Below are 12,625 nucleotides of genomic sequence, written 5' to 3'. Positions count from 1 at the left end.
GTATATATAATACATGTAGTATTATTATTATACACCTTGTCATAGCAAAAAGAAAAAAGAAATTTTTTAAATGCTGGTGATTTTTATACTAATAATGTGAATTTTTCCCTTTCATTCTATTTCCAAAGGTACTATCCAGTTTCTGTTTCTCATTATCTCATATTTATATTAATGCCCTGAGCTTATGTGTCTATCTTCAGTCTTTTTTCCTATTACATTATAATTTATAATATGATTGCCCCAAACATTCCAAAAGCTTTACTTTTATTCCTATATATTAAAACCAACTGCTATTATCTCTGAATCAAATGCCAGTCAGTTATTAGTTAGCTACTCTTAACTGCTTCAATACTATCTCTTAATGCCCTTTCAAATCATAACAGTAGTTAACATTTATTATGCACGTAGTAATACATGACAGATGTCATTTGAAGTTCCTTGCGTGTATTATCTAACTAATCCTCACAACCACTTATGAGAAAGGTTCACCTCTCTCTGCCTCTTAACCTTATATGTAGGATAAGAAGGTGAGGCACAGAAAGTGTCCTGGCCAGGGACACATGGCTCTAAGTATTAGGATAGGGATGGCTCTTATCACTCCAGCTGAGACTTAGAACCCTTGATGCTAACTTCCAGCAATGCTTCTATCGTGATGCTCTATCAGAAACCTGCTTTTCTCTGCCTTGTTCCTGCACTCAAGCTGTTGTCCACGGCCAAAAATTCCCTTTCTCTTCTCTAATCAAACTCTAAAATTTTCCCACAGAGCAGAGTTTCAGATTCATCTAATCCCCACCTCATCTACTGCAATTCCTTTTAAATGGATCAACTTCTAGTTAGTTTTTAAAAGGCAGTGTGTTTTTCCATTGATATTATAAATGTTTTGAAGCACATTTTTTTCTGTTTTGTTGCAATTACTCTCATAGCACCTAGTAAAGTTGTGACTACATAGCAGGCAGTTAAAGTAATTAATACTTCTCAGGAATATGAATTTGGTATTGGTGAACTATTAAATTCACTCATTAAATGCATACAGAATCCCTCAGAATTTAAATGCACTTAATTTCCAACTCTTTATAATTCTATAATTGGTTTTGAAATGGGAACCTTTAATTACCTAGCAGCTGTTACCTATTAATTGAAAGCATCATGGTCCAGTGAATGTAGCTTAGTGAAATTCAAAACTGCCTGGGGTTGCTGGATTCAGCATGTACATGAGCTATGCACATCTAGTCTTCCACATCTCTGATGCAGACATTGCCTGTAGTTGAAAAGCTCCCCTTTTCTCTAAAATTCTGAGTGGTCCGTTCATTCCGCTATCTGCCCCATTAAATATCTTACCTGAGCTACATCTTCCCATATCCTCTCCCTCCTCTGCCACGTTAAAGGACAGAATTAATTTACATCTTAGTTTTGAAGATTTCTGTTGCCATATTATTGAGAAGTTAACCAGATAGGGGTGGTTCTGATAAAACTGTCATTTCTCTCACTCTGCTCAAATTCGATAATGCTCTAGAGCATGGAAGATACAGGCGACAGCGTACTGTTGTCTTTTCACTGAGAATGTTCTTTTCCCTTCTTTCTTCCTTAAATACAGGATGATGTTTTATATTTGCTTCACAACCCCACTGTCTAATACACAAGACATTTATGTATTGAATCCAACTATTTTGGAGAGGGTCTACATGCATTCCATGTCAAGTATAATACTCCTAAGTTTTGTGTTCTAGAAATATTTATCCTTGTAGAGAACTTAACACACATCATACCCCATTCTGTTCATAATAAATGCATGTAGGGAACCAGGGTTAGGTACTTACTTGGTTGATATGACATAGAGACTAGAAGAGAAAATTCTGGTTTCAGAAGAGGTGGAGATAGATATTCAATTTTGAACACGATGAGTTAGAAATGTAATGCTATCACAAAGGTGGGCGTGTCTAGAGCTCAGAAGAAAGGTATGGCTATGATTTGGGAATACTGGACTGGATGGAGGTGGATTCAATGGGAAAAGGTGAGGCTTTCCAGAGAGAATGGGTAGAAAGAGAAGAGGGTTAGGATCAGAGCCTTAGATCATGGACCTTAGACCTTAGCCCTCCAAGGAAGCTGGGACCAGGGGTCTCAGAAGTAGGAGAAAGAAACAAAGTCTAATATTGTTGGGGATATTTTAGGTTAAAATTGAGCTATAAGTGAAATTTGGCATGGAAATTAACAAATAAATTATCTTAAATCGTAATAAAAAGGGAGGGGGTGAGGGGAAGTAGAGGGCTGATCAGAGAAAGAGGAGGGAAAACACCAGAGCATAAAGAATGCCAGTCCCTGTCTTTGGCCCTCTCCTTGACAATGGGTAGAAAGCTCAACTAAACAAGAGGGGGAAAGAATTCCAAATTCAAAGAATTCCAAATTCCAAAGAATTCCAAATTCCTCTTGGCAATAGAGGCAAATCAACTAAAGGAGTTGATGGTTGAGCTCATTTACTGTTAGAAATCAGCTTGAGAAGTGACATGTTAAGTTCTATTTGCATAAAAGAAAAATAATTTAATTAAAGAATTAAGGTGGTGGGAGAAAACTTTTAGAGGTGACGGATAAGCTATGGCCTTGATTCTGGTGATGGTTTCACAGGTTTATGCTTTTCTCCAAAACATCAAGCTATATTATATTAAATATATATGGCTGTTTGTATTTCAATCGTAATTTAATAAAGTAGTTTAAAAAAATCAACTTGAGAGACAGTATGGTGTTGTTAGCATAATGAAGTCACTCTGTTGCCATATATGTTACTTTTAACAAAAACATATTGTGGACTAATTAGTAAAAACCGATATTTGGTAGTAGCAATTCTAACAGAGGACACTGTATTCCCACTTAAATTTTCTCTGCATATAGACACTTTCTTTCTGTCTCTTTAACTCTCCCAGTCTGTCTCTCTCTCCCCTTCCCCTTCTCTTTTACTTTTGCAAGGTATAATTCAAAGAGAGCTGAATTAAAAGCTCTAAAAAAATTTTAGAACAAATTTTCCTGTGAGATGGAAGAATTGTTGAACAAATTTTAGATTGATGCAGCATATTAAAATGATACATTATACACTAAAATGTCACCATCTCCCAGAAGGGAACAATATACTAAATTTAAGAAACAAGATACTAAATTTACACTTACAAAGATGTAACATTTATAAAGTTAAACAAAAATCCTGAATTGCTTCTAAATTACATGCTAGGAACCTTAGCACGTTGTCCTTTGAAATAGTGTATTTGATTACTTATACTCAGTAGACCAGTGAAAGTACTTGCAATTAAAAGAGAAAAAATATATATTTACACAAATTTGCAAAGTTTTAAACAATAACTCTTTGTTCTAATGGCAATATATTTTTTTTACTGTCTCAATTGTATAAACGTGTACATTTGACTATTTTGAGTAGCTTAAAGATAAATGAAAATATGACTACTATAACTAAATGAAAACTTTTTCCTCGATACAGTTCTAGGAGAAGTAAAACATGTGCTAGAGAGGTTATGATGCCTCTAAAGAGACTGCTTGCATTTTCAATGCAATTTAATTTCTTAAATTTGCAAGATATTAATACTTTCCCTCTGATACAGTAAGGTATATCACTTTTTATATGGTATTCTCCCAAAGTAGATGAGAGACTCAAAAGAAGTAATAGATACGATGATTATTTCATACATGGGTCAGCTCCAAGTATAGAATAAATATACCATCTATTATAAATTTATCTTTCACAAAATTCATACACTGAAGCTGTAAATCACAATGTGATAATATTAGGTGTTGGGGCTGTGGGAGCTAACTAGGTCTAGATGAAATCATAAGGGCAAACCCTCCGTGAAAACATTAATACCCTCGTAAAAAGGAGAAGAGAGACCAGAGCTTCCTCTCCCTACTGTGTGAGAACACAGCGACAAGGTGGCCGTGTGCGAGCTCGCAAGAGTGCCCTGAGAACCAAATATGGCAGCATGGACTATTCAATCCCTAGAACTGTGAGAAATGTCTATTGTTTAAGCTGCCCAGTCTATAGTGGTTTGTTATGGCAGCCAAGCTAAGATCCATCTGTAAATAAATATTTTAATTTACATTGTGATAATGTACTTAAAATTTTAATAACTGATTAAAAATTCAGACTCTTTTGTTGAGTTCTAAAAATGATTCATCTATTTCTTCTCATTTGATGCTAAAGCTGACCTTAGTTACTGAACATAATCTTTGCTTCCATTAGTAATAGAAACTTTTTCCTATATAACTAGTAATAAAGTTATACAAGTTATCTATCTAAAGACATCCTTCTATAAGAATTTTCAGAATTTTTTTGTTATTTCTGCCATGAAGAATAAACAAGACAGTATGTAGCAAAAAATATAGTACAGTTTCTTTGTGCATAGCAAGTACAAAGAACATTGTGTGTGTGTGTGTGTTTCTTCTGCTTCCTGTTGTCCCTAACTTTTTGAATACCTTATATTTGTCATTATGCCAAACAACACGTGGAACTTTACTGTCTTGTTCTTTCTCTTCACTGTAATATTCAAAAACCAAACACACAAAATGCAATTTCTCTAATAAAATCCAACTCAAAGTTAATCATGACTTTAATGTTTTCCAAAATACTTTAATATATTGGGGAAACATTATACTATTATTTATATATAATAGTTTCCTCTTGGTCTCTGGGTTTATTATTTTACTATTTTAAATTTCTTTTTAGCCTTAATTTAGGCATTGTTTTACCATGTATATATTTTACACAAGAGATTTTATAACTTTACAAATAAATTTTTGGTTGTTTCATTACTTTTAAATCGATGTAGGGCTTAAATTTGCCTGCATTCTAATTTAGACTTGCCCCTACAACCACTGCCTGGTTAACTTGGAGAAATTTCTTCGCTCTTTCCCTCAACACCACTAGAAGGTACTGAGATGAGCAGTAGAATGCAGTGAACTTGACTGACAGTGTCCCTGCCCCTCCATGTGCTAATAGCTTCACAGAGGAGATGACCATTAAATGAAGAGGTACAAGTGAGAAGAGAATAATAAAATGAGAAGCAAGAGTGCTCTGGGTCAGCTTTCCACAGAATGTGATACACTGGTGCATCTCAGTTCCTTCATGTGTAAAATAAGAGGATTGGTCTAGATTAACTCTTAGGTACTTTCCTGCTCAGAGATTCTCTGCCACTGTCATTGCATTTAAAAAAAAAAAAAAACAAACCTCATAACTTTTCAGAGTATTCTAGTTTGACTAATAAGACCACACAAATCATTAAAAGAACTACTTTAGTCTTCTTATTATAGCTATTATTGTATATAATGCGCTGTTAGTTTTCTTAGATACAGAATCACCATCTCTATTTCAAAGCTCTGGGCCCATATTTGTTACTAAATTTATTATCTTTCCAGATTGAACAGGTTAAAAATATAAATGGCTCAAGAAGAGTTTTGCCAATAAATGAATTACAAAAAAACTTGGTTTTCAGAAATTCTGACTTTGAAATACAGTTAATAGATTGTGGGTCTTTACTCTTTGCATGACTGTTTTAGATTAATTCAACCACGGGTTTTAGAGCCAATTGAAATAAATAAATTTATATTTGCTTGAAGCCATCGATATTTATACCTACAGCTGCAAAGTTTCTCTCACATTAGAACTTTGGAATGTAGAATCAAAAAACAAAAACTGAAAACTTCATACACGTAAATAGAAGAAGGATGAGAAGTTTTACAGTTTTACAAAAATGACTAAAATTTGGATTGAGTATTCTTAATAAAATCTGATATCACAAGCCAACCAATTTAAAGGGATAAACTGATTGACTCTTCCAAACTGAGAGTTTTGAAGGAACTGACTTTACCACTATATCTATTAATGAATGAGATAATAATGAATTTTGCAACAGATTTTTATCATCAAAAGAAAAAATTCATTTAAAAAAGTTTCATTAAAAATTTGAATGAACAATTATCAAGGAAATCACTTGCTTTTCAGGTAGGTAATCTTAAAAAAATCATATACAACAATTTTACCAAAATTTTGCTTTTTTTTTCATTTTTACTATGAGACAGGGCTTTTAATTGTTCATTGAAAAGAGCTTTTTTTCTGAAATATTTCAGACAGTTAAAAAAAAACCCTTAATAGTTAAAAAAGTTCTACAACTCCCATCTCCCCACCAAGAAAACAACAAACAAACAAAAAACATGAGAAATTATATAAGGAAACTTTTTTCTTTATGTCATATACCTTCTTTGTCATCATGGTGGATAATTGCATCCTGTATCATGTCGGCAAGATTAAAATGGACTTTCTGATTCTTCCCATGCTTCAGTTTCTTCAGGAATCCTTCCTGCTTCTGAAAAGCCTTCTCTCTTTCATAGTAGGCTTTGATTTGTTCACAGCGCATGCGTTTCACCAGACGCTGCCTTTGGCCAAGGGGAAGGGTCTCCAGCAAGCACTGGTCAATTTCCATTTCATGGGATCGAAAAACATTACATAGCTGAAAGCAACCTGAAAGAAACACAGTGAGAAAGTCACTAGACCCATTATTACAATGAATATAGTAGCACTACAGAACACAATTTTGATTTTCTATTACCTATCACACAATTCAGAACCTCCTTCATTGCTCTTTGTGCTTGACATACAAATGCAAAGCCTTATTTATAGACTGAGAGAAAAGCAAAGAGAGTTAATATCTAACTCAAGATTGCATGGTAATAAAATAAATAACAGAATTAGAGATATGTAATTTTGCTTAATATGTAACAATCCATGTTTTCCTTTTCTTTAAATCTATACCAAAATTCTTAAAAGTATTATCACTGCCTTAAGATCCTTCAGCTAATTGAATAATGCTGATTAAACTTTATGTGTTAAATTTTGGCAGAAAGCCATTCTAAGTCTTTCAGCACACCCTAGTAACATTGGCTTTGAATATCCTGAATACTCTGTTAATCTAATGTAATAAAACATATTGTTTATTTAAAAGGCAGGTACATAATAAATTGTTATATAAAACAGTGATCATTTTCCACTAATTTATTGCTAAACACTTTTCCTAGTAATTGGTAACATTAATTTTAAGAGACCTAAGGGTAAAGATTGAGCAACGGAATGGAGATTTTTCTATTCACAATTCAAAATCATGGATAGAATTGTTGCTGTTGTAGTCTCTGTCTTATTGACATAGTGATTAACAAACTGAGTTCTCTGTCCTGAAACTTAAAATATTCACTTTCTTTCAAGATGCTATTTCCTATTTCCTATAGTCATCACCCAAACACCTGTAATGGAATTGTACTAATTCATATATTTACCACTTGGTTAAAATTTTACTATTGGCAGAATATTAATGTGAGAGCACTGAAAATTCCAGAATGTGGTTGACAAATACATGTTCAGAGAAGTGTTTATATGTTCTTTTAAGATATTTGTGATGTAAGTCTCAAGCAAGTAAATAACAATGCACGCACAATGATGTGGTTTGTCATATGCATATCTGGAAAGATCGTGCAGCAAGGGCACTGCTACTTCATCTTTTTCAAGGTGCCCTATCCATTTGAATGGACAGCAGGTTGTGACAACACTATTTCCATTTCTATTTCACTTGATGCTTTGCAAAGTGTTATTCTCACAACCACCAGGCACGACCATCCCTATTTTGCAACTAAAGAAAACTAAGTTGAGAGAGTCTATACTCGTCCAATACCAAAGAGATGATTTTATGGCAGTCATAAATGTTCCATAAAAGCTCAAGAAAAAAAAATACAAGAGACTTGATTATACTATATAGCCACATATTTAATACATATAAGGAGAAGGAGAAGCAGCGTTGTGGAATTTTGTTTTGTTGTTTGACAATACTTTAGAATCATATCTTTTTGTAAAAGTCTTCATAGTATTTGTAAGAGTGATGTTAGAAGTATCAAATAAGCACACACAAAATGCTCTCTTTCCAATGACCTAAACAGTGGTTCTGAAATAATGACAAATTTGTCCAAAATTGTTTGTGTGATTAAAAAGCACAATCACTGTCACACACACATGGTGAGAGCCCATTAATGCTGGACAGGAAATATCTTCTGCTTTCAAATCTGTTTAGAAAACTGCACCAAGTTTGACTCATTGACTGATTCTCAAGATACTTTGACTTCCATGACTTTCCTGGTTAGTCAGTAGGTACCCTAGGAACCACTGAAAAAGTTAAAGAAGTAAAACCAATGACATCTCAGAGCATCTTATGCTAATTAGCATGCAGTTGAACGTTGAGGATAATCTAATGAACACAACAGTCCTCTGGTTTTTAACTCAATAAAGATGTTTAATAATGTTTAAGGAGTGTGTGGTGACAACCCGATTCACTGAGTAACACTCTCAGGCTGTCGGGAAGAAGCTCTGAGAGTTGTTTGTAAATTAATTTCCTTATGATCTGGAAAATCAGAAGCTAAGGTTGTTAGATTTCAAATCCATATATGTATGAAAGATTGATTTTTAATATACTTTCTTTTTCAATAATTCTGTTTTGAATTTAAATGGTCTAAACGTTTATTTTATTTCATATTCTGAAAATATATTGTGCACTGCAATTTTTTTTGTATAATTATGGGTGGATCAGCTATGTTTGTATATGTGCTGCTATCAATATATAAAATAGTCACTGACAATAACAATTATGGGAAACATAGTTTTGAGGTAGTCTACTCAAAACTTATTGAACTTTGTCACTGGAACACCTAGAATAACAATCATTAATACCTCAGGTGATTATCTGGACAGCTCAGGCAGCAAGTGGTTAAAGCTGTAAGAGGAAGTACATGAGTCTGAGCTGGGTGACATTGGTGTGCATTACTGGGATGCAGGTCCCAGCAGACACTCATTTTCAGCTGTTGCACCCGATTATCAAGGAAGGAACCTTTTTTTTCAAGAATTCATGGATGATTTATAAAATCAACTAGGTCTTAGGTCACAAAGCAAAGCAAATTTCAACAAATGCCAAAGAATTAAAATTATCTAGGTTTTTTCTTAATACAATTAATATCATTAACAAAAGTGGAGCCACACCTCCCAATATGTTCAGAAATGTAAAAAAGCTGTTTCTAAATAGAGCGCAGGTTAAAGAAGAAGACATAATAAAAATGATAAATTTTTAGAACCAACCACTGATGAAAGAAAGTCTACATCAAAATTTCACAAATGAAACTAAAACAGTTAACATAAATAAATGCATAGCTTTCATCGTATGTATTAGAAAAAACCATGGTCTTACAACTAATGAGCAAAGCATATGATTCATAGTTTAAAAAAATAAAGTCTAAGAGAAAAGAAAGAATAAAGAAATAAAATGAATCTAAGGAATAGAAAAAGATGAAAATTATCTCAACTCATTTTTAGAGATTAACGTAAACTTGATATTGAAACCAAATGAGGATTTCACAAAAAAGGGAGTTACAGATCAATCTCATTTATAACTACACATGCAAACAGTCTACATGAATATTAGTAAAATGAACCCAGGAAGTGTACAGTTTGTTGGTAGAATGAAAGGATGGCTTATTTTAGAACACTTGTGAATGTATGCCATTACTTTAAATTTTGTTTAAAATTTAATAAAGGAGCGCTTCTATCTTGCCTTAAAATGAAAGTTTTAGTCAGCGTAAGAAAAAAAAAAAGAAAAGAAAAGAAATAAAGGCCATGAAATATGGGTAGGAGAGGGAAAAAATCAGTTAACACTGAAAACCGTTATCTATATAGAAAAACAACATACTTTATAACTCATCTATTAGAACTCATAGTCCAGAATTTTGTTCAACACAAGTCAACATACACAATATACATAAGAAAGCCATATTTTCAAACTAAACAACAGATGCAGAGCATCACTAATATAGAGAAAATATTTTTAAAAATCATTTCATACTTATTTGACAAAGATAGCGTTATAACATTGGAAAAACAGTTAAATTTTAGATGTAGCTCTCCCACAGCCAATATTCTAGAAACCTTTGAAATATGTTACAGATAAAAATAAACAAATACGAAATAATCTAGCATGCAATGAAAATGATTAGGAGTAACAAAAACCAACTTTGAAAACAAGCCTTTCCTTTATTTTTGAAGGAAGGAGGTCTGTTTTGTCTCTTATGTCTTCAATATTTTCTAGTTGTGGCACCGATGGAAGAATAGACACTTAGATCAGTGGAACAGAATAGAGAACCTAGAAACGGTTTCACACAAATTCAGCCAACTGGTTTGGGACAAACATGCAAAAGCAAGTCAATGAAGACAGGCTGTTCGACAAATGATGCTGGAGCAGTTGGACATCTGTAAGGGGATAAAAATGAACCTTAACTTAAACCTCACACCTTATACAAAAACGACTCCAAAATGAATCACAGACTTAATGAAAAGCATAAAATTGTAACACTTTAAGTACATGAAAATCTTTAGGCCTAGCATTCTTAGGCTTGACACCAAAACACAGTTTATAAAAAAAAAAAAAATTGATAAACAAGACTTTGTCAAAACTGAAAACTTTGCTGTATAAAAGGCCTCAATAAGAGAATAAAACAAAAAGTTACAGTCTGAGGAAAAGTTCCTACAAACCTTATATCTGACAAAAGAATCACATTTGGAACATATGAAGAACTCAAAACTCAATAGTAAAAAAGCAAACGATCCAATTAGAAAATGTGCAAAAGGCATGAAGAGACATTTCAGTGACTTATATGGATGACAAATAAGAACATGGGAAAATGTTCAAGATCACTAGCCATTAGAGAAATGCAAATTAAAAGCACGATGTTGTATCACTATACACATGTTAGAAGAGCTAAAATAAAAATAAAATTTGTGACAATATCAAATACTGGTGAGGATGTAGAGAAATTGAAACTCACCCTTGCTGGTGGAAATGTAAAATAACACAGCCATTCAGGAAATTAGTTTGATAGTTTCGTTAACATTATGTAATAATCTTTTAAGGTGAGATTATGTGGCCCATAAAGACCATTCAGGATGCTTTCTAACAACCTGAGGCCAAGGCAAGTTGCAAACATCAGATGAAAGCATAAGAAAGGTTCCCTCCACAGGTGGGCTTATCAGAGGGATCTATCTGGGAACGTTGTTTAGCAGATTGTCTAGTGCTGAATCAGCTGTCATCATATAGCATCAACAAGAAAACAAGACAAGAAAATTAGGGTATAATGCCTGTTTTGCTTGACGAATTTTAAATTGAATATTGGCGGATATGTTTTTTGTCCTTCATGAGTAGATCTCAAAAGCCTAGGAATGGAGTGGATTCCGGTCATAGATTCAACCTATTCTGGCCATAATTAGAGCCACTTATTGCCCTATTTTTTCAAAAGAAAAACTATCATAGAATGAAATAAAAATGTTACAATTTTCCCTATGAAGGAAAAGAAAATATACTTTATCATTTATAAGCATGAATGTATGTTTATCTGAACCTGTGAGGATGAATTGTATTTCAATTCTACCAGCTTTTATTTGCAATTTAAGAAATGCTTTCTATCAAAGACCTCAAATGTTCTATATATTAGGTAGATACTCTGATACCCTATTTGGATCCTCTTTACCGGCTGGTGCATCCATCCCCAGATTCTCAAAGTATTGGCTTGAAAGGGCCCAAAGCTGTTCTCTCCTCTGGAGAATTTCCTGCCAGTCCCAATCTCTCAGAGAGTGAAAGATTCTACCACCACCACCACCACCACCCCCACCCCCCGCGTCCCATAAGTCCTAGTCATTGAGGTACAAGGGTACAAAACTTAGCCCCTTGACTCAAGGAGAGACAACTCTATGGTGTGATTTATACCCCAGAGCAAAATCTACTTTGCTTCCCTCGCTCCCTCACTCCCTCCATGTTTTCCCTGATGAACACTCCTGAATCCCCCTCTCAGACTCTGCTTCTAGAAAACACAATCTACTCTAAATAAGACTATATAGTTTTACTTTTCTATTAATTTTCACGGTTTACAACAAAGAGAAGAATTTAGTTATAGACTTAAAATTTATACAGATCGAACATACCTAATGACACAGGCTTCAAAAACAGAAATAATAATAACACAAAAAATAATAAGACAAATATGCAAAAGAATGAAGTTAGACTCTCATCTTACACCATATACAAAAATTGACTGAAAATGGTTTAAAGACCTATACATAAGACCTAAAACTACAAAACTCATAAAAGAAAACATAGATGCTTCAAGACACTGGACTTGGCAATGGTTTCTTTGATATGACACCAAAAGCACAGGCAACAGAAGCAAAAATAGACAAAGTGAACTAATTTAAAAACTTTTGTATATCAAAGAATACAATCAACAGAGTAAAAAGGCAACCTACGGAATGGTAGAAAATATGTGTAAATCATATATCTGATAAGGGCTTAATATCCAGAATATAAAGAACTCTTACAACTCAACAGTAAAAATATTAAATAACCAAATTTAAAAATGGGCAAAGGTCTTGAATAGACATCTCTCTAAAGATGATATACAAATGTTCAAGTACATAAAAAGATGCTCAAAATCACTAATCATCAGCAAAATGCAAATCAAAACAACAAGAAGCCATCACCTCACACCCATTAAAATGGCT

General features: G+C 33.5%; 1 protein-coding gene across 1 annotated transcript in view; it reads right to left on the bottom strand.

Annotated features, from left to right (window-relative positions):
- The window catches only part of MYO16 (myosin XVI), a 494,098-nt gene that overhangs the window by 410,650 nt on the left and 70,823 nt on the right, over positions 1–12,625 (bottom strand). The window contains exon 2 of the mRNA XM_023519764.1: positions 6,248–6,511. Within this exon, the coding sequence (XP_023375532.1) occupies positions 6,248–6,473 (226 nt within the window). The 5' untranslated portion in view covers positions 6,474–6,511. The remainder of the gene's footprint in view (positions 1–6,247; positions 6,512–12,625) is intronic.

The sequence above is a fragment of the Pteropus vampyrus genome, unplaced genomic scaffold (genome assembly GCF_000151845.1).
Source record: "Pteropus vampyrus isolate Shadow unplaced genomic scaffold, Pvam_2.0 Scaffold236, whole genome shotgun sequence".
NCBI classification, from domain to species: domain Eukaryota; kingdom Metazoa; phylum Chordata; class Mammalia; order Chiroptera; family Pteropodidae; genus Pteropus; species Pteropus vampyrus.
The sequence above is the reverse complement of the archived record's forward strand: the minus strand, read 5'-3'. Positions and strand labels throughout refer to the sequence as shown.